Source organism: Natrix helvetica (genome assembly GCF_964273705.1).
Source record: "Natrix helvetica genome assembly, chromosome: 2".
NCBI classification, from domain to species: domain Eukaryota; kingdom Metazoa; phylum Chordata; class Lepidosauria; order Squamata; family Natricidae; genus Natrix; species Natrix helvetica.
This window is the reverse complement of record NC_138552.1, coordinates 207,361,998-207,387,675: the sequence shown is the minus strand read 5'-3', so window position 1 is coordinate 207,387,675 and position 25,678 is coordinate 207,361,998. Positions and strand designations below refer to the sequence as shown.

The following is a 25,678-nucleotide window of genomic DNA, read 5'->3' as shown; positions in this document are numbered from 1 at the left end:
CCAAAGGGCAGTCTCAAAGGACCATTAGGTCTTTTTCTGCTATCATTTTTCTACGATTCTATGTCCTAATTGGGGTGAGAATTGCATTCAGCCAACAACTATCTCCCTGGCTGCTCCAAGAGAATTATCAAGCACAATATAGGATGCTTCAGTTGATGCTCTGTCTCTTTCTATTTAACATCTACATGAGATCATTGGGCCAGGTTGTCTATCAGTTCGGTTTCAGGTATCATCACATGATACTCAAGTGTAAATCTCATCCCTGAGCTGGTCAAGAGATGCTGTTGGAGTCATGTTCCATTATGGGAGTAACCCAATTCAACCCTAGCAAGACTAAGTCCACGTGAGTGATTGAGCTGTTTGATGCTAGGGACCTTCTATCTCTAGCCCTGAACAGGTTTGTATAGGTCTAGTGCACAATCTGGGGTCCTCTTGGATTTGTAGCTCCTGTTTGAAGAGCAGGAGGCAACTATGACCAACATTGCCTTTTCACAGGTTCATCTCAGGGGTGGATTCCGGTAGCCGCTACTGCCAGTTTGCTCATGGTCACACAGTGTGCACGCTTGATGTGCACTGCACATGCATGTTCAATACTGTAAAAATGCTTCTATGCATGTGCAGAAGCCAAAAACAAGATGGCGGTGCCTATGATGCCACTGGGAGAACCGGTTCGGGGGTGTGGCAGGCCTGAGTTGCTGCCTGTTCCAGTGACCAAGGCCGCCAAACAACTACTGGTTCAGCTGATTGGTCTGAACTGGTAGGAACCCACCACTGGTTCATCTTATATGTCAAATGTATCCTTTCCTGAATTGGGAGTTCCTTCTTATTATCACTTTTGTCTTGGTCACATCACAAATAGACTTTTGCCATGCACTGTAGTTGGAACTGCCTTGAAAACCAATTAGAAACTACAGTTGCTACAGATCACAGTGGTGTGGGTGGTGGTAGGTGGGTCACAAAATGTTCATAGACTACTGGGGCCCCAAGTGCCGCACTTATTACTAGTTTGCTTCCAAGTACAATTCCAAGGGCTAACTGTTAGATACCAGAAACATTGGTAATGGTTTACACCAAGGTCCTCTGTTCTGGATGGAACAGAGATTCAATCTGATTGGTCGAAGGGTCTGACAGCTTCCTATAAAAGGGCTGCTGTCAGACTGAACCTTTGCTGGATTGTACATAATTGACTTGTATTAATAAAGAGCTGTTTGTTACTCTGAACCTGTGTCTGTCTTCTCAATACCCGATCTAACACTGGCGATAAAAGTGGGATTGGAAGGCAACTAGGCAGACAGAAAGAGCACGACAATCCAGCAAGTAAATCCAGCATGGCATCGAGCAACCATCTTTGAGAGGCATATTCAAACGCGCTCAGGAACACAATATGACAACACACACCCCACCGACTCCATACAACCCAGCCACCGAACACTGGGAATCCTACATGATGAGGTTTGATTGCTTCCTCGGAGCCAAGGACCTCATGGGCCTTTCTGAAGCCGGAAAAAGAATATGTTCCTGAGCTACTGCGGACCAGAGGTATTCGAGACGGTGAAGGATTTGTCCAAGCCAACACCACTCCAATCGGTCGCTTGGTCGGTTCTGCAACAGACATTGATGACACATTACGCTCCCAGACTGTCTAAATACATCTGGAGGCATGAATTCAACATCCGTAATCAAAAAGAAGGGGAATCCATCAATGAATATGTTGCAGCACTCAGAAAGGCTGCAGCGTACTGCGAGTTTAGAGACCTGGATGACCTACTACCTGACTGCAACATATGCAATGTTAGGGACATTGGCCTGAAGAGGAGGTTATTAGCAAAGACTAATCTCACGCTCCAAATCGCCCTAGTCGAAGCCAGGGCTACAGAGTCATCAATTAAATCTACAGAAACCCCGCAGCACCAAAATAATCCAAAGAGCGTGTGGAAGACAGCAGGCATGCATTGCGAGGCCACAGAGCCTGAAGGCTCGGAGAATGAAGATGACAGCTACCGCATGCACAGTGACCACACCAAGCCGGCGTGAAATTTGAACCGTGTTTCCCACCTTGCGCCGGCTGCAGAGGAAACCACCTCAGAACACATTGTCATTTCCATGATGCCATCTGTCAATGCTGCGAACGCAAGGGGCACATCACCAAGGTCTGCAGAAATGATCACCCCACTACAACCTGGAAGCCCAGAAGCATACCTAACCACCAGCAGAGGCCCAACCAAGGGGCATGGCAGCCACCACCACGGTGAACAGAAGGCGACACCAGAGTCACCTACCACACCTCCATAGACCAAGTCCGCACGAAGCGGCCAAAAAAGTTGAAAGTCACAGTCCTCATTGAGGATTCTCCATGCAATATGGAGATTGACACGGGGTCATCTTTGACCATAATGTCTTGGGCAGCACTCAAACAGGCTATCCCTAGCCTTAAAAAGCATCAGTTGCAGGTTCCAGATATCCACCTTCGCAACTACCAGGGGAACCAAGTCCCCATCGTGGGCCAGGGGACCTTCCGGGTGAGGTTCAAGACCTTCTGTGGCCAGTTACCAATGACGGTGGTCAATGGAGACCTACAGAGCCTCCTGGGGCTTGACTGGTTTGAAGCCCTGGGCCTAGAAGTGACTGGAATCAACGCCATACGAGATGAAAGCACTGAGGAATTTCTTAAGAAGCTCAAGGATGTCTTTGGCACCGGTCTAGGTAAGTATGAGTGATTCCAATATCTTTTAACTAGGACCCCAATGTAGCCCCCATCAGGCTAAAACCCAGGAGACTACCTTTCACTCTCCTCCCTAAAATTGATTTGGAACTAGACAAATTGATTGGCCAGGGAATCCTAGAGCCGGTAGATCAGGCACACTGGGAGACCCTATAGTGACACCTGTCAAGTCAGACGGGTCTGTCCGCATCTTTGTGGATTACAAGTGCACAATAAACAAAGCTACGCAGCAAAGCGCTTATCCTGCACCCATTGTACAGCATTTACTACACTCATTAGGCCCCGGAAAAGTTTTCGCAAAATTAGATATGGTGCAGGCATACCAGCAGTTGCCTATAGATGGTGCCACAGTGGAGGCCCAAACCATTGTGATGCACAGGGGTGCATTCAAATGCATCCGCATTCAATTTGGAGTTAGTATCGCCCTGGACTGTTCCAAAGCGTCATGGAGCGCTTTTACAGGGGATTTCAGGAGTAGTCCCCTATTTTGACAACATATTGGTATCGGCTGCAAATAAGGCGCAATTATTTAAAAGATTGGGAACTGTTCTGGCCAGAATCAGAGACAAAGGCCTCCGCCTCAAAAAAGAAAAAAAAATGCCAAATTAACGTGCCAAGGGTTGAATTCCTAGGGTACCTCATCGACGGCTCTGGGATTTACCCGACCCACAAAAAAATTAAGGCAATCCAGGACGGCCCTACACCTTGTAATCACCTTGTAATCAGACCGAACTGCAGGCATTCCTCGGAATGTTAATTCAACAAAATTGTTGAATATGATCCAGTGATACCAGGTTTTCAAAGTCTGATAGTCATTTATCAAGAACCTTAGTAACTAGTAATTTAGTAAACTCAGTAAAATTTAGTAACAACTTCACTGTTCTTAGTAGATGATAATTCCTGTGTAGATATTGAAACAAGTAATCTCAGTAAGGTATTATCACAAAGCACAAAACTGCAACAGATATCATTAAGATATCACAAACTTACACAAAAAGATGCTTTTGTAAGAAACCCAAAATAGATAATAAACACTTTTGTCTTTTATCTAAAGTTTTTCATCTTTAGATCAATGACCTTAATTATTCTTTCTCTCCCTCACAAACATACACATATACCAGTGATGGGTTTCAAATTTTTTAGAACCTATTCTGTAGATGTGGCCTATTTTATGGGTATGGCTTGGCGGTCATGTGACTGGGTGGGAGTGGCCAACTTGTAAAATGTGGTGAAACTCATTTAACAATGCTCTTGCTTAGCAACCAAAATTTTGGTCTCAATTGTGATAATAAGTTCTCTTTCTTTTTCTTTCTTTCTTTCTTCTTTCTTTCTTTCTTTCTTTCTTTCTTTCTTCCTTCCTTCCTTCCTTCCTTCCTTCCTTCTTTCTTATATCTCTCTTTTCCTCTTTCTTTCTATCTTTCTTTCCTTTCTTTTTCTTCCATCTGTCCATTCTTTCTTTCTTGTGTGTGTCTCTCTCTTTCTTTCTTTTCTTCCTTTCCCTTCCTTCCTCCCTTCCTTTGTTCCTTCTTTCTTTCTTGTCTCTGTCTCCCCCACTTACTTTCTCTTTCCTTTCTTTCATTCTTTCTTTCTCTCTCTTTCTCTTTTTGTCCCTCTTTTTTTTCTCCCTCTTCCTTCCTTTTATTCTCTCTTACTCTTTCTCTCTCTCTCTCTCTCACCCCCACTCTCTCTCACACACACACATACCTTCCAGTTGGTGAAAATTTCTGTTTTGCCAGCTGGGAAACTAGCAAAGAAGCCTCGTTTTCCCTACCACCTGCAGCTCTTGGAGGAAGGATGAAGGAAAATGAGTCCCGGGCCTCATCTCTGGGCCAGCCTCTCCCGTCACTGCACCCTTCACTTGCCTTCCAACCAGAGGCTCTGCTAGCGGGGTGCCTGCCATTTTACCTCCCGAGGGAAACTTGGGAGAGACATGCAAATGGCTGCAACTCGAGGCTCCTGAGGAGGATGCTGGACACCAGGGGTGGCAGTGGTGCCCGCGCTGCTGCTCTTCTGTTGCTCCTGGTAATGCAGGCTTCTTGGAAAGCATTAAGTTGCAGGTGCACGGATTCCAGTAGCTGCGTTTTCCCTTGAAATTTGCTGTCCCAGCAACCTGAAGGGGACATTCTCCCAGCGGCATCTCAGGCGCTCCCACCCTTAGCCGCGAGGGAGTGAGGATGGCTGGGTGCGGTTTAGCACCTCCCAGCTCCCCTCAGATCATCGAGGAGCCTCATGCATCTGCTCGCTCGCATAGCCTCCGTGCTTCCAGCAGAAATGGGAAGTGCGGGGATGTTAATGTACATTCCTCCAAAATGTACTTGATGGCAAACACTATTCACGAAAGAACTGTTCAGATTGTCAATGTCTGTCTTTACATAAGCTATGGCCTGATTTTATGTGCTATAATAGAACACCTTCCTCATTGAAAGGATTAGTGCATATTGTCCATTCAGATCTGCCCTTGATGTTATCTATTTTAAGGTTACATATATATGCATTAAGTGGAAACTTAACATGGATGACTATTATTACTTGTAATAATTGTTTGTACTTACATACCACCAAGGCATATTCAGAACACTTCAAATACATTAACCGGTGGCTGTAATCTTAACAACTATACAATAAATTAGAGCTCTAAATATTACCTCCATAATAGGAGATTTGAGTAGGTGGAGATGGGAGAAAAGTGGCTTGCTTAAAGTTCCCAATGAACTGGCAACTATCTGATTTTCTGATTCATGCCGCAATGGCAGATATTGTTTTCTATTCTTGCCTCGTGATAATCTGAAGCATGAATAAAAAAGGTGGTATTCAGCCAGTTATGACAGGTTCTAGAAAATCAGTAGCAGAAATTTTGAATAGTTCGGAGAACCTGAAAATAGGCTGGCCCCGTCCCCTCTGCAACCCAGCCTCCCAGCTGATCTTCTTTTGTTGCCCTGAACAGGAGAACAGAGCTGGAAAGCAGGTTAATGGGGGTGGGGGGGATTTTCAGTAACCTTCCCCCGGGAGTAGGGAGGGAATGGGGATTTTGCAGTATCCTTTCCCTGCCATGCCCAACAAAGCCATGCCCAACAAAGCCATGCCCACAGAACCGGTAGTAAAAAAAATTGAATCCCACCACTGATGGGTAAGTGCATATCTAACTGTTCTAACTCCCCCAACACACACTCCGAGCCACAGATAAGTTATCTGAATTATTTACAGTCAGACAGGTCCTTGGCAGCATTCCAACACAAATAAGCCTTCATAACAACTCGGCACTAATAAGCATTGGCAGCAATCCAGCCTGCCATGCTCACAAGACTGTTCTCCCACATTAATTCATATGTTGACTTCTGCAAAAGGCGTGTGCACAAGCAGTCCTTTTATAGTCTGGAGAGGAGTCTAATTATCATCAACTGAGTGCAATTACCTCCTGTAACTGCGCAATTGCTCCTGACACCTATTAGCCTTTCGGTGGCGAGCATCAAACAACAACTCACTGCTGAAGTCTGACTCACTGTCCCTTGTCTCCTCCCAACTGCTCCAAGGCATGACATCAGGAGCACACTCCCTTTGGCTTTCACCACTGCTCCATGCCTCAGGTGCCTCCTGGTGGCCAACCAGCCTCTCTGATCCCTGCTCGGAGTCGGAATCCTGTCCAGGGTCCTCCACATCCTCCAGAGCCGACTCATAGGGACCCTCGCTGTCGGAGTCTGGTGGCAGCTCCAACGGCTCCTGCTGGGCCACAACATCTAACTATTCCAGTGAGAGCACTATACAATTTGCAAAACCTCATTGCTTATTTCTAGCCCTTTGGTTTAATTTGCATCTTTCTGAACTTGACCAAAGAGCTTACTGGTAACCCCAGTGATTTCAGAACTGGGGTTATCCTGCAATGGCAAGATTAACCTCTTTGCATTGAACCCAAAGACACTGGGACCAGGGCCACCAACCAATCAAGTCTATCCTACATGTGGAGACCACTTCAGAATAAGGATTGGAAGTTTCTCCCAGATACATCTGTGTCCACAAGCATTACAAAATTCAGAACATTCACACATATGAACTAAAAATAAATTAACACTGGCGAGACTTCACGCTGTCATTGGCTCCTTCTCCATTGACAAGACAAGCCACAGTAGCATGACTTAGCAGATGTGCTCGGTTGACATTTGGAATGGATCATCTCTCTCTCTCCAGGTTTTGGCAGTAAGTTGAACAGTGTAACTGAGAGGCTTGCTTTAATCACCACTCTTTCTCTCCATGCTTTTTCTTGGAGGACCAGATAAGCAGAGTAAGTTAACTGACTAGATTTACATATTGCTACAAGATTTCCAATGGAGGGATCTTTGTGCATGACTGAATCTCTTTGGGGTTAAATTGATCAAATGAATTGACCTCTCCTTTTTGGTAACCCTCCCAGTTAAGTATCGGTACCTTATGGAAAGAAGGCCACTGAATATAAAGGATAGCTGGTTCTAAGAACTTTGAAAAAGAGGGAAGGATACAAATTGGAGACAGACATTTAAGATCTTCAGACTTATCTTACTTAATTTGTGGCTGAGTATGCAAGGTTAGCAGCTCTACCTAGCAGAAGAAAGGGATTGGGATTCCCTTCCAACTATGTTCTTGTCCCACCTGTATGCACCATAAAAGAGTTTTCATCTTAAGGAAGTAATGCAGTATATAGTTGAAATATCCAAAGAAACACAGCAAATCATTGCCTGCACCAAAGAAAATTACACCTCTTGGTTTGTAACATGCCAGCTACGTGGGGTCAAATGTTAATTGTGATTGGCCATTGCAGATGTTGAGGTCGGCCCAACAGACTGTGCTCTTATCACTCCTGTACCCCTGACTTTCATCCATATTCATGCTGGTGGAAAAACAACAGATGCACCCAGGGAGGTATGTTTTCCACATCAATGTGCATTTCCATCTCTCTCTCACACACACACACACATTATTAAAACCTATTTGTTGAGCAGCACTTGAGCTCAATTGTTAACATAGTGCTATTGTTTTAGCAATATGGTGTTATTCAAATTATATAAAAATCCTGCCACTTAAAAGAATGCTGTAAGTTTTCAAAGGAAATTAATTATGCCCCATACTACCAGGCTTAAAATGAGCCAATGTTTCACAGCCATAATCTAGGTGTGAAATCCTAACTAAGAATAAAGGAGAAATTATTTGATTCACATGTTAATAGAAATTAATCTAATTATTTCCACTTTTCTAGATCATAGTGTAAACCAACCTATAATTATCTTTTCATGTTATTGCTTCTCTGAATTTTACCCTCACCACACAGCAACCATGGCAAAGCATACATCACAAAATTTTGCTGATTAAAAATAAATAAAAAGTGCACAAACAACATCAGGACATCCAAGCAATGCTGTCAGGAGTCTAATGGAGGCTATGGCAACCTCAGAAATGAAATACATAAATTGACATTTGTTTATGTGCCCTTCATAAGCAGAAATAGCATCAAAATTATTTATTGAACTGGACATTTTTATTTGTTATTTATATGACTGCCTACTCACCAAGCAACTCCAGGCAGCCAGCTAGATAAAAAGCAGCCATAAAAATAACTCTACCTGGATATTCATACAGCATCGTCTCCTACTTGAAGGAAAAGCAAAGTCTTCAGGACCTTTCTAAAGACCAGCAAGGTCAGAGGCTTGTTCCAAATCTTGGGAACAATGCTCATCCACAGGGCAAGAGCGATGATAGACAAGGCATATTTTAAGGGGTTCCATAAAATGTCCTTGTTTACTAGATGAGATTATGAGCATGCCAGACCAGTTGGATCGTGTTGGGTAAGGATAAGTTAAAAGGTTTATCAAATATAGCAATAGCAATAGCACTTAGATTTATATACCGCTTCAGTGCTTTATACAGCCTTCTCTAAGCGGTTTACAGAGACAGCATATTGCTTCCAACAATCTGGGTTCTCATTTTACCAACCTCGGAAGGATGGAAGGATGGAAGTCTGAGTCAACCTTGAGCCTGGTGAGATTCAAACTGCCAAATTACAGGCAGCCAGCAGGCAGCAGGAGTAGTCTGCAGGACTGCATTAATCAAGCAAGGACAGCTGTTACATTGTTTAAGTTCTGGAAACAATAATATTCAAGAGTGGCATGGCAAATGGTTTCCTGATTCACTGGGATCTAAGAATAAGCTGAGAGATAGTGTAATCAGACTTACAAGATTCTGTTATTATCTCAATACAATATAGTTCTAGCCTTCCTATACAGCTGATTTTCTGATCTGGTTTATCTAGTGCAGTGTTTCTCAACCTTGACAACTTGAAGATGTCCCGACTTCAACTCCCAGAAATCTGGAATTTGAAGTCGGGACATCTTCAAGTTGCCAAGGTTGAGAAACACTAATCTAGTGGGACTGATAACTCAGAACTATCCATGTGCAGATGAAGCTTCTTGGATGAGAACCAAACGTCTTCAAAGAAAAAAACAAGAAAGTCCAGTTGCCTCCTAAAAAAAAATCACCTTTGGGATAACCATGACCTGGATGACTGAGAAGCTCCATAGACTATTGTCAGAAATAAGTGACCATGAGCACAGACTCCCCACCCAGAATCCAAGCATAGGTGTAATTGCACAAAGTAGATTTGATCAAATGCCGTCTTAGGCATGGCTGGCATCTACTGCTGAAGAAAGAGCCACAGGTCTAGTAAGACACAACCAGAACTTGAAATAGAAGGTATTTGGGGTCTGACAGAGCCCAAATCAACACCCACTTCCTCTGTTTAGGATGGAGCCCCAGCTTGGTCCTCTCCATTCATACTGCCACAGCCTCCATCAAAACTGTGACAGTGTTGCTTGGATGTCTAGCGACTAAGTTGATAAAATGTGCTTTAATAGGTGGGTTCCATAGTGCCCCCCCTCTCTAAAAATATTATGAACTTGTCCAATCAACATCTGCAAAATGTGCTTTTAAAAAACTCAAAAGTTATAGAAAATCAGATGGTTTATTCATTTTTGCGTCTAATTAGCCACTGATTATTGCACCAAAAACTCCATTGTGCTTCAAATTGTTGCATAAATGAAGAATATGGAAGTTATAGTCCTCCAGGCTGCTGAATTGTACTCCGAAGCATTTCTTACCTTATCTGTTGTTTCAAGGATTTGGGAAGTTTTCGCTCAGCAAAATTTTATCTCTTGCTTTAAATTAACATGAAGATTTTTGTCCTATAAATAATCCCTCTAGCACTGTTGGGTTTCAGGGTTTAGTGACCTTGTTCTAGACAACAGGTTTCCTAATTTGCCATCAGTAACAGTGGTTGGCATCTTCAGAGACATTTCTAGTCATACCACCTTGTTTCTAAAGATGCTAGCCACAGTTGTTGGTGAAACTTCAGGAAATCTTTTCTCTAGACCACTGCCCAACAGATACTGGCCATGAAAACCCATATCAATAAATCTCTGTAGCCCTGAAAAGTTGTTACCAAGAGAGCTCTTTTTATATATTTTTTACCCCGCTTTTATTATTTTTTGCCGCAAGGAGACAAACCTACATAACACTCCTTCTTCCTCCTATTTTTCCCATAAATGTATCACGTGGTGGCTACACCCGTGCCCAGTTTAGCAAAGGGGGGGAAAGTCCCAATACATCATGTGATGCTGCCACAACGACATGAGTTTGACACCCCAGCCCTAAAGTCACCCTAAGGCAGGGGTGAAATCCAGCAGGTTCTGACAGGTTCTGGAGAACCAGTAGCAGAAATTTTAAGTAGTTTGGAGAACTGGCAAATACCAGCTCTGGCTGGCCCCAGAGTGGGGAGGGAATGAAGATTTTGCAATATCCTTCCCCTGGATTGGGGTGGGAATGGAGATCTTACATTATCCTTCCCTTGCCACGCCCACCAAGCCCATAGAACCTGTAGTAAAAAAAATGAATTTCACCACTACCCTAAGGTGGAACTAGAACTCATTGTTTCTAGGTTTTCCAGGCTTACAATGATTTGGACATCACACATCTGCAGAACTGCAAAATAATGTTTCTATTTTATTCAGGATTGATTGTTGATTGACTAATTTAGTAACATGAATAAAGGGACATTGCCCATTATCAGTCCTCCAGTATGACTTGTGGTATGATAGTTAGAATGACTATTTGTTTCATGAACCCTTTCTGCTATTATTATACTGGTATTAATTCATGTACGTCAATTCTTCAGCCACAAAAAGACATCTCATATGCTGAGTTCTGAAGTTGGCTGAAAAATTGCCAGAATATTGTCTCCATGAGAATTTGAGACATTTTACATAAAGACAGGGAGAGAAAAACAGCCTAATGTGATAGAAAACCAAAGTACATTGGACAGCTATTCCGTTTTCCCCTCCTTAATGACTTTCTAAAGCTAGAAAAGCAGAGGTAATAAAAAACAGACAGAACAGCTAGATATGAAAGACTGCATAGATTCCTTCTCCACACCATTTGTTCTGTGATGAAAGAAAGCAATAATACAGTAAGAATCTCATCCAAAAGTTGTCGTAGATGACTTCATGTCTTCAGCTTCATAGCCTTCTCTTCAAAAAGAGCAAGATAAATTAGAGAGCTTTCATGGTACTCTTGTTAAATAACTTTTAAGTAACTTGAATATCCATGTCTTGTGAAAGTTACAATAGTATTGCCTTGATTGATTTCACAAGTTGTAAGAAAATAGGGGAAAAAATATGAAGACCCATAGATTAGAAGTACCTCAAGCAACTAATGATTTTCAAGTACTTCAGGAACTGAATAATGGCAGCCATCTCTTTTTCAGAAAGAGAATATGATTTAATATAATATCAAAAAAAAATCTGTGAGAGAAGAATTGAAAATTTGAAGCCATGGAACAAACTTCTATGAGGGTGAGTTAATAGAATAATCTGATCCTTTTTCAATTGCTAAAAACTTTCTTTAAACTAAATTTGTGTAAATATATAGTGACAATTGATTCTCAGGAAATGGTGCTTCTCTACTGTATGCAAAATATTAAGTATTCATTGTTACTCGTTTATTATATGGAAGAAGTGCAGATAAACATTCTAGCTAACTAAAGTTCACATACTTTCTTTTTCTATTAAGGAATATAATAGCTGTATATTTAAAAACCATTCGGAAGAACTGCTTTCTTTTTTCACAAGTCACAATCCCTCTGCTCTGTATTAAAGTACACCTAACTTTTGTCAGGCTTGTAGAAGAGTCTGCAAAAAAAGATGCTGCTGTTTTAAAAGTTGGACTCATTACAACATTGTTGTGCTGTATTGCAAACTGCTCAGCTCATGGGGATGCCTGAAAAAAGACACCAGTGGTTTAACGAGTGGCAGAAAAGTGCTGTACTCCCTTGAGCTCTAAAATTTTCCTTCTAACTCATTTTCAGAATGTGCACAATCCTTTTCACATTTTTATTTTTCTCATGTTCCAGATTTTCAACATGTGCTTCATGAGCTTTCTCAACCCTCAATATATAATAAATGTTGCACATAAACAGGATTGGAATTTTCACTTATCCCACATTCTCCTATCTCGAGATCACTCTCTACATGTTGATACAGAAAATCAATAAAGAGCAACTTGTGTTGACATGAAGCTATATTAAGAATACAGATGTCACTCCTTAGTAGCAATTGGGAAAAGCTTTTGGATGAAACAGAAAATCTTAAAGCAGCAGTGAAATTATTGTGGGGGGGGGATGAGGACTACAGCATAAGGGATATACTTTTTAAAAAATGAACATCTCTCTAACCAGATTACAGTTCACTACATGAGAAGCATCACTTTAAGAAGACAGTAGACTGTAATAGATTCAACTGCTTATCCTGAGAAAGGCAAAAGTACTGAGCGATGAAACGTTAAGTAGGGACCTAAAGTTATTCATTACAAAAAGGCAGGACTGAGTGTGGTGCTGGCAACAATTTGTTCACCCCCAAATCAAGAAACCATAGTTAGGTTAGTAAGAGGAGCCAAGAGGAAGAGAAATGCACGTTTTTATTCTTTTGTGTATTTACTTTTTCTTCCATATGCTGTGTGTTCTTTGTTTCTGCCTTAAAGACTTTAAGGCCTTCAGTTTCTATTCATACTGAAAGCCTTCCCAGAATGCCTATGGAAGGCCAAGAAAAAAAAAGGGGGGGGGGAATGGCAACCTACCATCAAGCTGGTAATACAGAGAGTCCTCAACTTACCAACACAATATAGCCCAACATTTTGGTTGCTAACCGAGACAGTTAAGTGAATTTTGCCCTATTTTATGAATTTTCATGCCACGGTTATTAAGTGAATCACTGCAGTTGTTACGTTAGTAACATGGTTGTTAAGTGAATCTGGATTCCTCGTTGACTTTGCTTGCCAGGAGGTTACAAAAGGTGATCACATGACCCCAGACACTCATAAATAGGAGACAATTTCCAAGTGGCTGACTTTTGATCATGTGACCATGGGGATGTGGCAATGGTCATAAGTGTGAAAAATGGTCATAAGACACTTTTTTCAGTGCCTTTGTAACTTTGGTCACTAAATGAACTGTTGTAAATTGAGGACTACATGTATTTCAGCATAAGAATCTAGTATTTTTAAACATCTGCCTCGCTACTATCAGGACTAAGAATTTTCCAGTCAACTAGCTCACTTGGGTCAATTCATAAGCGGTCGACTCATTTCAGCAAACAGTTTGGGGACTTCCTGGAAGCCTTTCCCGGTTTTGAGTTGGAATTGAGATTTGTAGGTGTCTTATATTTTAGGGGACTCAATCAATCAGAATAGAGCTGGAAGGGACCTTGACAGGCGTGGGCTTCAAAAGTTCCAGAAACGGATTTGCTGCCCTGTTGCTGGGTGGGCATGGCATGGTGAGCATAGTCTAGTTGGCCTTCTGCACCATGAAGGGGTGGGGGGGTTCAGCCTGTCCAGGCTCCGGAGGCTTTCCTCAAGCCTCCAGGAGGGTGAAAACTGATTCCCCCAGGCTCCGGAGGCCCTCCAGAGAAGAGAAATGTCCCATTTCTGGACTTCCAGTGGGCCTATTTTTCACCTCCCCAAGCTCTGGAGGCTTTTCTTGAGCCTCCGGAAGGGCAAAAACTGTTTCCCCTGGGCTCTAGAGGCCCTCTGGAAGTTAGAAACAGGCCCATTTCTGGACTTCTGGAACCTCTGGTAGGCCTGTTTTTTGCCCTCCCTGAGCCTCTGCCTGGGCTCTGCACTTACCTTGCATGGTGAACAGGCCACGGGGAGACTCACTCCTGGGAGGGGTGGAGGGAGCCAGCCAGGGTGTCATTTGTGGGTTTGCTGAACTGGGCAGAATCCTAGCTAGAGGATCACCCAAATCAATGTGAACCCCCAGCAGCCCAGCCCTGGACTTTGGAGGTCTCCTAGTCCAACTCCCTGCTCAAGCAGTAGAATCTATACTATACCTACATTGACCATCATCTCTTGGAAAGCTTCTTTAGGGAGCCCTGTATTTATTTTGTCTGCTATTGTTATATAAACTGTAATAGCAGCATTACGCAAAGATAGAGCAGGCAAGTATTGAAGAAACAAGCAAAAGCAAGCAAGATAATAGTCCAGAATAGCGTTTTTCAAATTTCCAACTCATGTTTACACACTTCAAAGTATTCACACTTATATGTTAAACAGGGACCAAATATGCATTTTTAATATGGTATGAACTATTTCTTTTGTTTATTTCTTTATTCTAAAAATTTAAACTTTATGAACTATATACCAAGCCACAATTTCAATCTGTTCAGTAATAAACAACACTCTCATTACTTGATTAGAATGGCCATTGAGTAAGATAGTTTCATGCCAGGTGTGTCAGTGTTATATTACCTTGAATGCTCCTTTTAAAAAAGGCTTTGCAGCCCTCGCAGGACCAAACCCCATAATGGTAGCCAGAGGCATAATCATTGCAAACAGCACAATAGCGGGTCTCCTTGGTAGACTCCATAGACAGGTTTCCCCTTTCATTGGTGCTAGTCATTCGCTCTCTGCCATTGTGACGTCTGGTCTCCGAGCCAGGCCTGCAAAATGAACGAAAGTGAGTTCAACAGTGAAGAATAGCTCAGGGTGAAAATACGGGGATCTTAGTAACCTACTTTGGTCATGAAATGTCTGTAAGAAGAAAACTAAACTCAGCAAACACCAAGATTCCAACATTAATGCGCCAGTTGACGCTACAAGTCAACACATGAAAAGCTCATTGCGGTTGGGAGTAAGAATTCACCAAGCTAATGAAGTATGATCATTCATTACAAGGAACTGTCAAATTTGGGAGGGGTGGATTGACACCAACCACAAATATTAAGGTGATCCCAGAAGCTGAGTTCATCTGAAGGAAGACTTTATTTGCAACTGAAAGGAACTATGTGCTGAGAACATAATGCAGACAAGACTATTGGAACCATTTCCCCCTTCATTCATAAGCAGCTAAACTTTGCACTTCTATCATTGCCATTACGCTTACTTCTTAATGGTGCATTTGACTATCTGCTCCTTCCGCTTTCTCACACTGATTAATATATCTAATGGATGGAACAATAGCTTGAAGAGAGTCCCATTTCCTGAATGACTACACAGGAAGCATTGGAAGTCATTTCTTGAATGTTCTGGCCAAAATCAATACATTTAGATGGCACCATCATGATTAAGCTTTAGGTACCCTGACAAGAGAGGGGTGTTGAAGTGGCTATACCATCCAAAGGAGTCCTAGACTTATGAAAACTGTTCTGTTACGATGCTGCTGAAAAAAGTGACTTATGGTTAGTCTTATCAGACCACTTATAACTGTCATTGTGTCACTGGGGTCACATGAACATGGTTTTGGTGCTTGCAACCAGCATGAGGTGGTTGTCACATTCCATTCACGACCATCCCAATTGGCTTCTGACAAACAAAATCATTGAGGGAAATCAATCCACTTAATGCCCAGGTGAGTTGCTTATCAATCATGGCACAAACGGTCATAAAACCATTCATGGTTGCATGATGACTCGCTTAACAATTGCATTGCTTAATGACTGAAGTTCTGATCTCAATTGTGGTCAGACGTTGAGGTCTACCTGAATAAGAATAACTGTTTTAGATTCCTCAAAATCTGCCTAGTGTACTATCTGACCTTACATAGGATTCCAATAGAAGTTTCCATTTCTTGATCAAACATTTCTTGATGACAAATGCTCAATTTGCAGGGAAGACATACCAATGGTATGTTGCTTGGATCCAGTTCAAATGAAGATGAATATTTTTTAAATAGCAGATATTTTGTACTAAAAACTTTCTCTTTCATTCCTACCATCTTTTACTCATGGTCAAAATATGAAAGTAATGTGCTAATTTCTTATGGTTATATATCATCCTTGGATATCTAAAAACTTAGCTTGGCCAAAATGAGAAATATTAGTCATTTCCATTAGCATAAAAAGTAATTTAGTAATCCCAGCTAATTTAAAGAGATGCATTGTTAAAGAAATTAAGTACATAACTCTACACATTCCTGGATACAAGTTTCATTGAAATACTTTCGGCAAAACATGTTTATAGCTGAATTTCTACTCAGAGAACTCAAAGGTATGTTGTAAAAGACACAAACCTGCCCTCCCTTTTTGTCCCTTTATTCTTTGTGTCAACCTAGTGTAAGAACATAAGACCGACATAAGCACACTGCACATCTTTTCACACAAAAAAGGAGGTTGGAGATATAATTGCATCATATGGAACCATATAACATAAGGGAAAGGAACTTAGGAAAGCATCTCATCTACCTCTTTGAACACAGCAAGAGCCAATAATTACAACATTCCCAAGAGATGGTCCTTCATGAAATGATTGCTTATATATATATATATATATATAAATTAAATATTGAACACAGTGTGACCGCCCTGGCATTTCATCCGCCATAGAAACCAAAGTGAAAGACAAATAAACACATACTACTTACACAGTGCTAGTCTTACACAATTATTTTTGATCAATGTATTCATTTTAATACATATATAATATCTCATTTCAGGTCTACTTAGCCTAATTTTTTCGTGTTCTGATTCCCACCTCGTGTTTCCAGCCATTGATAAAATCTATTCCATGTGTCATAATATTCTGTCTCTCCTTTGTTTTTTAATTCTAATGTTAGTCTATCCATTTCTGTGCATGCTAATATCTTCCTTATTATCTCCCTTTCTGAAGGGGCATTTCCACGTTTCCATTGCTGTGCATACACCATTCTCACTGCTGTTAGGATGTGAAGTATTAGGTATATTGACTTTTTGCTATAGCCTTCTATTATAATGCCTAATATGAAATGATTGCCTTTGAAGGTGTTGCAACATGGTGATATTACCCTTGACAACAGTAGTTTTACTGACTATTGGCATTATTTTATCAAATGATGTCTTAACACTACCAATTAATGGAGGAGCCTATCATACAGCTGAGATCTAAGCAGTATATCTTTCTCAGGTCTTTTTAAACCCTGGAACTTCAGAGTCAGAAAGGCAGCACATGTCGAACAATTACATCAACTTGATTGGTATATACTGTATAATAACAAATATTCATGTATAATAACAAACATACTTATTCTAATAAAACATGGCGTGAAAATAACTTCAAGATTGTCCCAAATCACTTCAAAACTTAACTTTTTGTTGTTTTTGTTCAGTTTTCTTCTGTAAAGACAAATGCACTTCTTTCTCTCATAATTGGGAAAAAACAGCAGTTCATGAATAACTGAAGTGTATGGAGACAGTTCATTCTCAGCCAAAATACCCAGACGTTTCCCTGTTAACTCCTACTCTCAACTCTTTTGAAGAAATATTAGCCTTACTTGCCTAGTTATCTCCTCATTTCTATCCTCCGATGTTCCTGGAAAGTTTCCCACTTTTCTGATACTCATATTCCTTTGATGACTGGTTATATAGTGCTTAAAATGGGCTTTTCCAAGTACAAATTTAAAAAAAAAAAACTTTGGAAGAAGAAAAATGAAAGACAAAAAAATCATGAAACGTCTGGAAGAAAAGCTGTACAAAAAACCTGAAAGGTCCTGAATGCTCTTGTTTATGCTATGATATACCTCTTCAGCTGAGAAATTAGAAGACTAACCCAGGAGCAATTCAAGCATAAAACAGGGGGACAGAAAAGAATCAGGTTAGCATGTGAAAGGAGTTAAATGACCCTGTACCTCATTTTAATCACTGACCTTGGTGCTCTTTGAGCTTGGCTGTTTTCTTGTAGACATTCAGCACTAGCATGGATGATGTTACCTAGCTTGGGTAATGAAACATCTGCAAGAAAACAACCAAGCTCTGAGAGCACCAAGGACCCCTCCTTTCAACCCTGAACTACAAATATTCTCCTTTATTTAATCACTGCATTAGTATTTTACTGTAAAGAATAGTGAAAACACTTGTTGTTCACGAAGAGATTATTCCGTTTTAAAATGTAAGAATAATACAGATTGTTATTGCTCAAAATATTATCTCTTCTTTCATGAATAGATAATTATTCAAGGCACGAATTGTGTTTAATTACACACACACACACACACACAAATCTTTTTGAGTTTGTAACTGATACCTGTATTTTGGAATAAGTATCTTTGAAAGTCTTTGTTAGTAAGGAATTAATATCTTTTCTCCCATATATGATATGAATTGGCTTCAAATTTCATCTCAAATCAGTCAACACATATATATTAACCCATTGAAAGCTAACATAATTATAAGACAAGGACATAGGTTAATTAGCAAGAATTAAGCCACCATTTAATTGTCATTACAATTTGCAGAGTAACCTGATATTACCTTTGGGAGACTGTAACCTTATGACACAATGAAATTTCTTAGAAGTATATTGTAATCATTCATTTCATACTGTCAAGTGCTGTTCTTTAAGATCTGGAAGGATTTTGATGATTTAATAGGGCTCATTGTTACAGCTTGTGACAGAAGAAACTTCTTGTTCAACAGGGACCAATCCTGTTGAAAGAAACTAATCAAGGAGTCACAAAAATTATAGTTTCCCAAAGATACCTGCATTTCCTTACGTTTCAAACCACTCTATTAAAACTGAATTATGTCAAGTGTGTGAGAAGGGGGAAATCCTTTCATGAAATACATCTATAATTTGATCAGACACATTTTGAGTATTGCACATGGAAAATTTCTTCCTGATTAGTAAATATATTTGGGAGGACAGAGGAGAAAACTCTCAGAATTCTGGGAAATTATGCTTTTTTCTCAGAAGCAGGAAAAAAAGGTTATTGCTACTTTGGATAACTTCTAGGCTGTGTAGGTTGGGTGCCTGAACCTTTCCCTGGAAAATTCCTCAGGAAAAGATCACACTCCGGAGACTGAATGACAACCCAGGAGGATATGGGGCATAACAGTGAACTATAAAGTTGTTCACCCTAAGCCTATTGGATAATTTCCCTGAATAGTATTTTCATCCTTCATGCATTAGAAAATGTGTTGTCCTTCCATAAGAAATAATGTTGCCCTGCATAGCAGCCTGGTAGAAATGGCACACAGAAGATTGTGGAGAGATGGTTTGTCAAGAGTTTCTCTTGAAATCCAGAGCTGTACATGTTTTTAAGATGCACAGCTCTCTGATACAAGGTGAATAAAAAGACTCGCTTGAAGAGTAGACATTCACCATATATTATGTCCCACCAAAGCTGGTTAGCAGACAAGCTTATTTGGAAGGCAGCCTTGGAGATAGCAAGAACATATCTACAGAATAGCAATAGCACTTAGATTTCATAGTGCTTTACAGCTCTCTCTAAATGGTTTACAGAGTCAGCATATTGCCCCCAACAATCTGGGTCCTCATTTTACCAACCTCGGAAGGATGGAAGGCTGAGTCAACCTTGAGCCTGGTGAGATTTGATCTGCCAAACTGCTGGCAGCCGGTGTTCAGCAGATGTACTGTATGTAGGATTGATCACATTATAAATTTTTCTGTGAATGGTACTGCTTCAGCCTGCAAATATGTTGGCGGCATGCAATTAAGCGGCTCCATAGCTTTAAGGGACTTAAAGCTGCTTCCCACTGCAAGAGTTCCTATGGCTAAGGGACGGATTAACTTCCATCATATGCCAGTCATTTATTTCATGATTCTTGTATATTATTAGAGGTCCCCATCCTTGGTAACAAGCAATTCTTCCTTCTTATCCAGCACTGAGACTGAGTGGGCATAAGCAAGTCCTGATTCCATTCCCAAATAGTGAGTTTAGACGTGATATCTAGGAGCAGTCACCATTCCTGCCCAGAGGAAGGAAAACAAGTGAGCAGGAAGATGACAGCAGCTTGTTGTCATTTACCTACCCACTTGGGTTGATGAATGACCAACAGATAGTTCTGGTATAAAAAAAAGCACCCAGGTTGTCTATGATTCTTGTGGGGCAAGAGTGATAAAATGCACAGATGGAGTTATGGTCCTTGGAAAAGTGCTCCCCAAACTTGATACTCTCAAACAGAGAATCACGGCCTTCTCCTCATTTGTGTATGTATTTCCTTCTCCTTCTTCTCCTTCTTCCTCTTCCCCATAAGAATGTATATTTCAAAAATTAAGCTTCTCAAAAAAATTAACCTCCCTAAGAATGAAATGGTACGTTCCAAGAATAATCTGTTATTATTATGTATATATTGTTTCCAATGTGCTTGGAAATTTACTAAGGATATGTTCTTGCCCTAATCAGCCTACAGTTTAAAATCCAACCCAAGGACAATGGAAAATAGGGAAGTAACAAGTGGTTTTTCTTGGTAATGCTTACTTAGGCTTACATATATTGTTTGTTACAAAACAAGATTGGAATTAAAGTTTCATTTATAAAATGGCAAGTATCTTCCATTCTTTAATGGAACCGGGATATTTATACTGATATTTGAACAGCAGAACCAACTATACAGAGAAAATTGATTGCATACTACCACATAATCTATTGGTTGTTTAGAGAATCTATGACTCAGTTGTTCCTTGAAATCTTCTATTATGTCTTGCTAAGAAAAGATTAAATTTAGTAAGACCCAGCCTAGAGCCTTTGGAAAACTGAAATTGCCAGGAAATGCAATTTTCAGACATTGAGACAAACATCCTTGATTTCTTTTACATTTACTTATTAACTCCATCCCACCCCCCAATATCTTTCACCCTTTTCCTTCTTTATTCTTTTAAGATTCCTTCTTCCTTATTAGCAAGAGAGTAGCAGACTAATAGCTATAAAGTACATTTTAAACTTTAAAATTTTTAGTTCAGTTTACTTTATTGTCATTGCACCTCCTACAACGAAATTATAGTGTATATTATAACTATAAAAATGTATATTTTTATAGTGTATATTATAACTATAAAAATATAGTTTATATTTTTTGTATATTATAACTATAAAAATAAAACACTAACACATCCTTCACATTCTATACAATTGAACTGAAAACCCATGTTATTGCATTAATATTGCACTATGCACATAATTCAATATGGTTACTGCCCTGGGATAGCAGCTGTTTTTAAGACTATTCGTCCTTGTTTTTATTACCCTGTACCGTCTGCCAGATGGTAATAATTTTAAAAAAGAGTGTCCAGGATGAGATGGATCTTTAAGAATGTTTTGAACTTTCTTAAGGCAGTGGGAACTATAAAGCTCTCCCAAAAAGGGGAGAGGGCAACCAATGATCCTCTGGGCAATTATGTTAACCCTCTGGAGTTCTCTCCTATCTGCCACTGTGCAATTGGCAAACCATACACAGGTACAGTTAAAATACTCTCTATGGTGCAGCAGTAGAAGGTCACCAGCAGTTTTCATTCCGTTGTTGTTTCCTGAGAAGTCTCAGGTAGTAAAATCTCTGCTGGGTCCTTTTGAGATTTTTTTGCTGCAATGTGAGTGACCCAGATCAGGTCCTCTTTTATGCTAACACCCAGAAACATAAACTGGCCACTTGCTCCACTTGGTCTCCATTGATAAGCAGGGGCTGGATATCTGATCTGTTCCTTCTATAGTCCACTATAAGCCCCTTGGTCTTATTGCTGTTGAGGACCAAGTTATTGTCTCCACACCACGAAAGCAACCGTTCCACCTCATCTTGATAGGCAGACTCATCCCCACCCCCATCCCGGAGATGAGTCCCACCACTGTTGTGACATCTGCAAATTTAGTAATAGTATTACTAGCGTAAGTGGGAATGGAGTCATGCACATAAAGAGTATGGAGTAAGAGTAAAATCCCAGACATGAAAACAAAAATTGATGTGGTCATTAAGAAAATATATTCAGAAACAGAAGTTTCAGATGGATTTTCCCTTCGGCACCCATTCAGCCTCTTCAAATGATAGCTAAAGCTGTATTAACAGAAAAATAATTTCTTGTTCAGTATTATATCTGAAAATGTAGTATACCCAGGTAAAGCTTCTTAAAGTCTTATGCATAGTAACATATACTGTATATGAACCATTATAAAAAACCTGTAATCTCTATGCAAATCTTTATTATTTAATGCCTTCATCAGTGGTTCCCAATCTGTGGTATGTGGACCTCTGGGGGCAGGGGTGTGATGACATCAGAGAGAATCCACAAAGGCTTGAAGAAATGCTATGATTTAAACCTTTGATTAAGTCTTGGTGGTCTGTGCCATTTCCCATGACCACAAAAGGTATTTAAAGGAGGTCCATGGCAGTGGTAGGTTCCCACGGGTTCAGACCAGTTCTGCCAAACCAGTAGTAGCTTGGCAGCCTGGGTTGCTGGAACCGGCAGCGACCCAGGCCTGCCAAGCTTCCAAACCAGTTCTCCCGGCAGCGCCGTAGGCACTACAATCTTGTTTTTTTGTTTCTATGCATGTGCCGAGCAATTTTAGTTGTACTGTGCTTGTGTGCATAGATTGCTTCAAGCACGCAGCACACCCCTGAGCAAACTGGCAGAAATCTCTGCCGGAATCCACCACTGGTTCGTGGTGAAGAAAAGGTTGAGAACCATTGCCCTACACTGTTTGGATATCTTCAGCTTTGAGTTACAAAAAATATGGCCATCATTGGTTATAATAACTACCAAGATAATACTAAGCAATTTTATTAGCAGTAAACAATAGCCTGAATATAATTCAATAGCTGATTTAGACCATGAAAAATGCATGCAACTTGTTCTTGGTTTGCTTGATTTAAACTTTATTTAACAGATTTGTTTTCCACTGCAGGCATTATTTCTTCTCATTTCAAGACATAAACTAGTTATAGAATGTACTCTACCTATCAAACACGGGAGTGACAACTGATAATTCTAGTAAAATCAAGTTAACCACCAGTCTTAGGCACATACTTTATTTTAGGAAGTCTCCATGTTTTCCATTCCACTGCCAAGCAATAAAACCAAAGATTATTAGACTAAATGTGTGCAAACAAACACCCGGGCGACCTTTGTGTGAATAAACACAACTGGGAGTTCCAGTTCAGTTGAATTTAGTAAACCCTTTCCACTGGAACGTCACTACTCTCTCATCTGAAGAGTTTACTAGCCTAACAAACTCTGTTGACAAGTAGCTATAGTTACTAAATGAAGCATTACACATCAGTCAAGGTACATGAGACCCCATACAAATGGAAAAGTGAGCATTTAGGTTATTTAATTCCAAAATCTTAAAAATGGGAATAGTTGGAGACTATGGGGAGGAGGATGGTGAGTAACAAGTGCCTGTTACCATAGTAAGCTCCATTACCTTAACATAGAGGTAAAAATTATCTCTCCGATTGCCAGCGGTATCCAGTTAAGTTTCAGGGTAACTGACAGAGAGAAAGCCCTGAAACATTACAGATTCATAGAATATTGGACTTGAAGGGAAGCTTTTGGACAGGTAGAACAAGCCACAATGTCAGAATAATGATATGTGCATTACTTGTATATATGCAGTTTGTATTTACCCCATGATGTCTGATGCAAGTGCAGACACTGCGTGATGGTGTTAGGATTCATTGCTTCACCTATCCCAATTGTAATCGCTCATAGTTATAGTCATTGAGCCTCACATTCACATTTAGTTTAGTTTAGGACTCCTCTGCCAATAGTTCTCCATTCAGACTTCCTTTGAAAAGCTCAAGTGAGGGAGAAGCCATCACTTACTGTACTTGCTCATTTATGTGTATGATTTATAAATCATATGTCACTTATGTAAGTCATGGGTGGCTTATAACATTTAAGCATACAAACCAGAAGTGGTATTCTGCTGGTTCACCCCAGTTTGGGCAAATCGGTAGTGGCAGTGGGAGGCTCTGCCCACCCACCCAGACATCATCACGGACGCTCTGCGCATGTGCAAAAGCGCAGAAACATCGCATGTCATTGAAGCAAGTGTGCGCGCTCCCAGTTCCAAACTGATAACAAAGGTAAGATAAAACCAATTACTGATACAAACCCACCAGTCATATCCCCTGGCACTCAAAGATAAATAGTTGACCCCCACTTAAAGTTCATCTACCCCACACCCAAATGCCTGGAGTGCCTTTATGAAAGGCTAAAGGGTTGGGGACTTGTGAATCTCTGGAAAGAGATGCTCTTCCACAAGAAAGACCTATTCTTTACTTCTCTTCACAAGAGGAAGTGCCCCTTAATATTCAGCATGAATTATCTTGTAATTTAAACCCTTCTCTTAACACAAAACAAGTTTGTGTGTTTTCCACATAACAAGCTTTTAGATATTAGTAGCCTACCTTACTTGGTCTTCCCATTGGCCAACCAAATAGCAACTTTAAGCATTTCTTAGTAAACTTCATTTCCAGTTCTGTTACATCCTGATATTTTTTTTCTCTAAACTAGTGGTTCCCAATGTGGGGCCCATGCCCCACAGGGGGGCAATTTGAGCCTAGTTTAAACCAAGTTAATGGCCTTTTAGGCTTACTCCACATGAGTAGAGTTCATTTTGAGTAAAATAAGAATTATATGTCACCGGGGGGGGTGGGCATCAGGATTTTAGTGATGCTTAGGTGGGGCATGGCCAAAAAAAGGCTGGGAACCACTACTCTAAACCGAAACTTCTCCATGCCCCTTTTGGTCTCCAGAATCAGGTAGTAATTCTCCAAATGTGATCTAGTCACTGTATGAGATTACTGTATGATATTTGTGTTAATGTCACTCCTTGCTCATGTCCACTTAGTCTTTCACTAAAGACCATTAATCCTTCCAACATGTATCATTGACAAGACTGTTTTCCCCACCATATAGCTAGGCATTTAATTTTTCCTACTTAGTACTGGATTTTACTACTGGACCTTGCTGAAGATCATCCTGTTGGATTTGGCCCTATGATCAAGCTAGCTGAGGTCATTTTAGATCATGATTCTTGTCCTCTAAAGTACAGGTTCTCAATTTTGTTCATGGGCCTTTCTGAGCCACATTTACCACCTCATGTGACCTCCCCTCACAGTTGCTGTTAACTGGAAAAAGGTACTTTACTTGCACTGCTTATTAATGTCAACTATTTCGTATAAAGACAATGTGTTTGTGAAAATTAGGAGAAATTAACCTAGCATTTAAGTTTAAGCAACTCCTAAGAAAACTACCATGGACCCCTAGAACTATAGCACAGCTCAGATGAGAACCATTGCTTTCAATCAGGAGTCCCCAACTACCAATCCATGGATGACACCATGGATTGCCAGCAAGCAGGCCATGCAAACAAGTGAAGCCCCATACATGGGATGCAGGCAGCACACAAAACCACACCCTCTCCAGTCGATGGAAAAACCTCTCTCCACGCAACAGGTCCTTGTGCCCAAAACGTTGGGGACTGTTGCTTTAAAGTATTAACTAGGCCTATTATATTGATGTCATCTGTAAACCTACTTCTGTAAGTACCCTTTTCATTCCATCTCTTGGGTCATTTACAAACATATTTAGCAGCACAGGATTGCGGACAAAGATCTGGGAAATTGATATTGCTGTTCACATTGATGCGGAATCATATGTGAATATCAATAAACATGGTTATTCAAC

General features: G+C 40.5%; 1 protein-coding gene across 5 annotated transcripts in view; it reads right to left on the bottom strand.

The window, feature by feature from the left end:
- Positions 1 to 25,678, bottom strand: part of ESR1 (estrogen receptor 1) — a 271,225-nt gene that overhangs the window by 97,122 nt on the left and 148,425 nt on the right. For all 5 annotated transcript variants that reach the window (XM_081945653.1, XM_081945655.1, XM_081945652.1 and 2 more), the window contains one exon: positions 14,537 to 14,727. In XM_081945653.1, the coding sequence (XP_081801779.1) occupies positions 14,537 to 14,727 (191 nt within the window). The remainder of the gene's footprint in view (positions 1 to 14,536; positions 14,728 to 25,678) is intronic.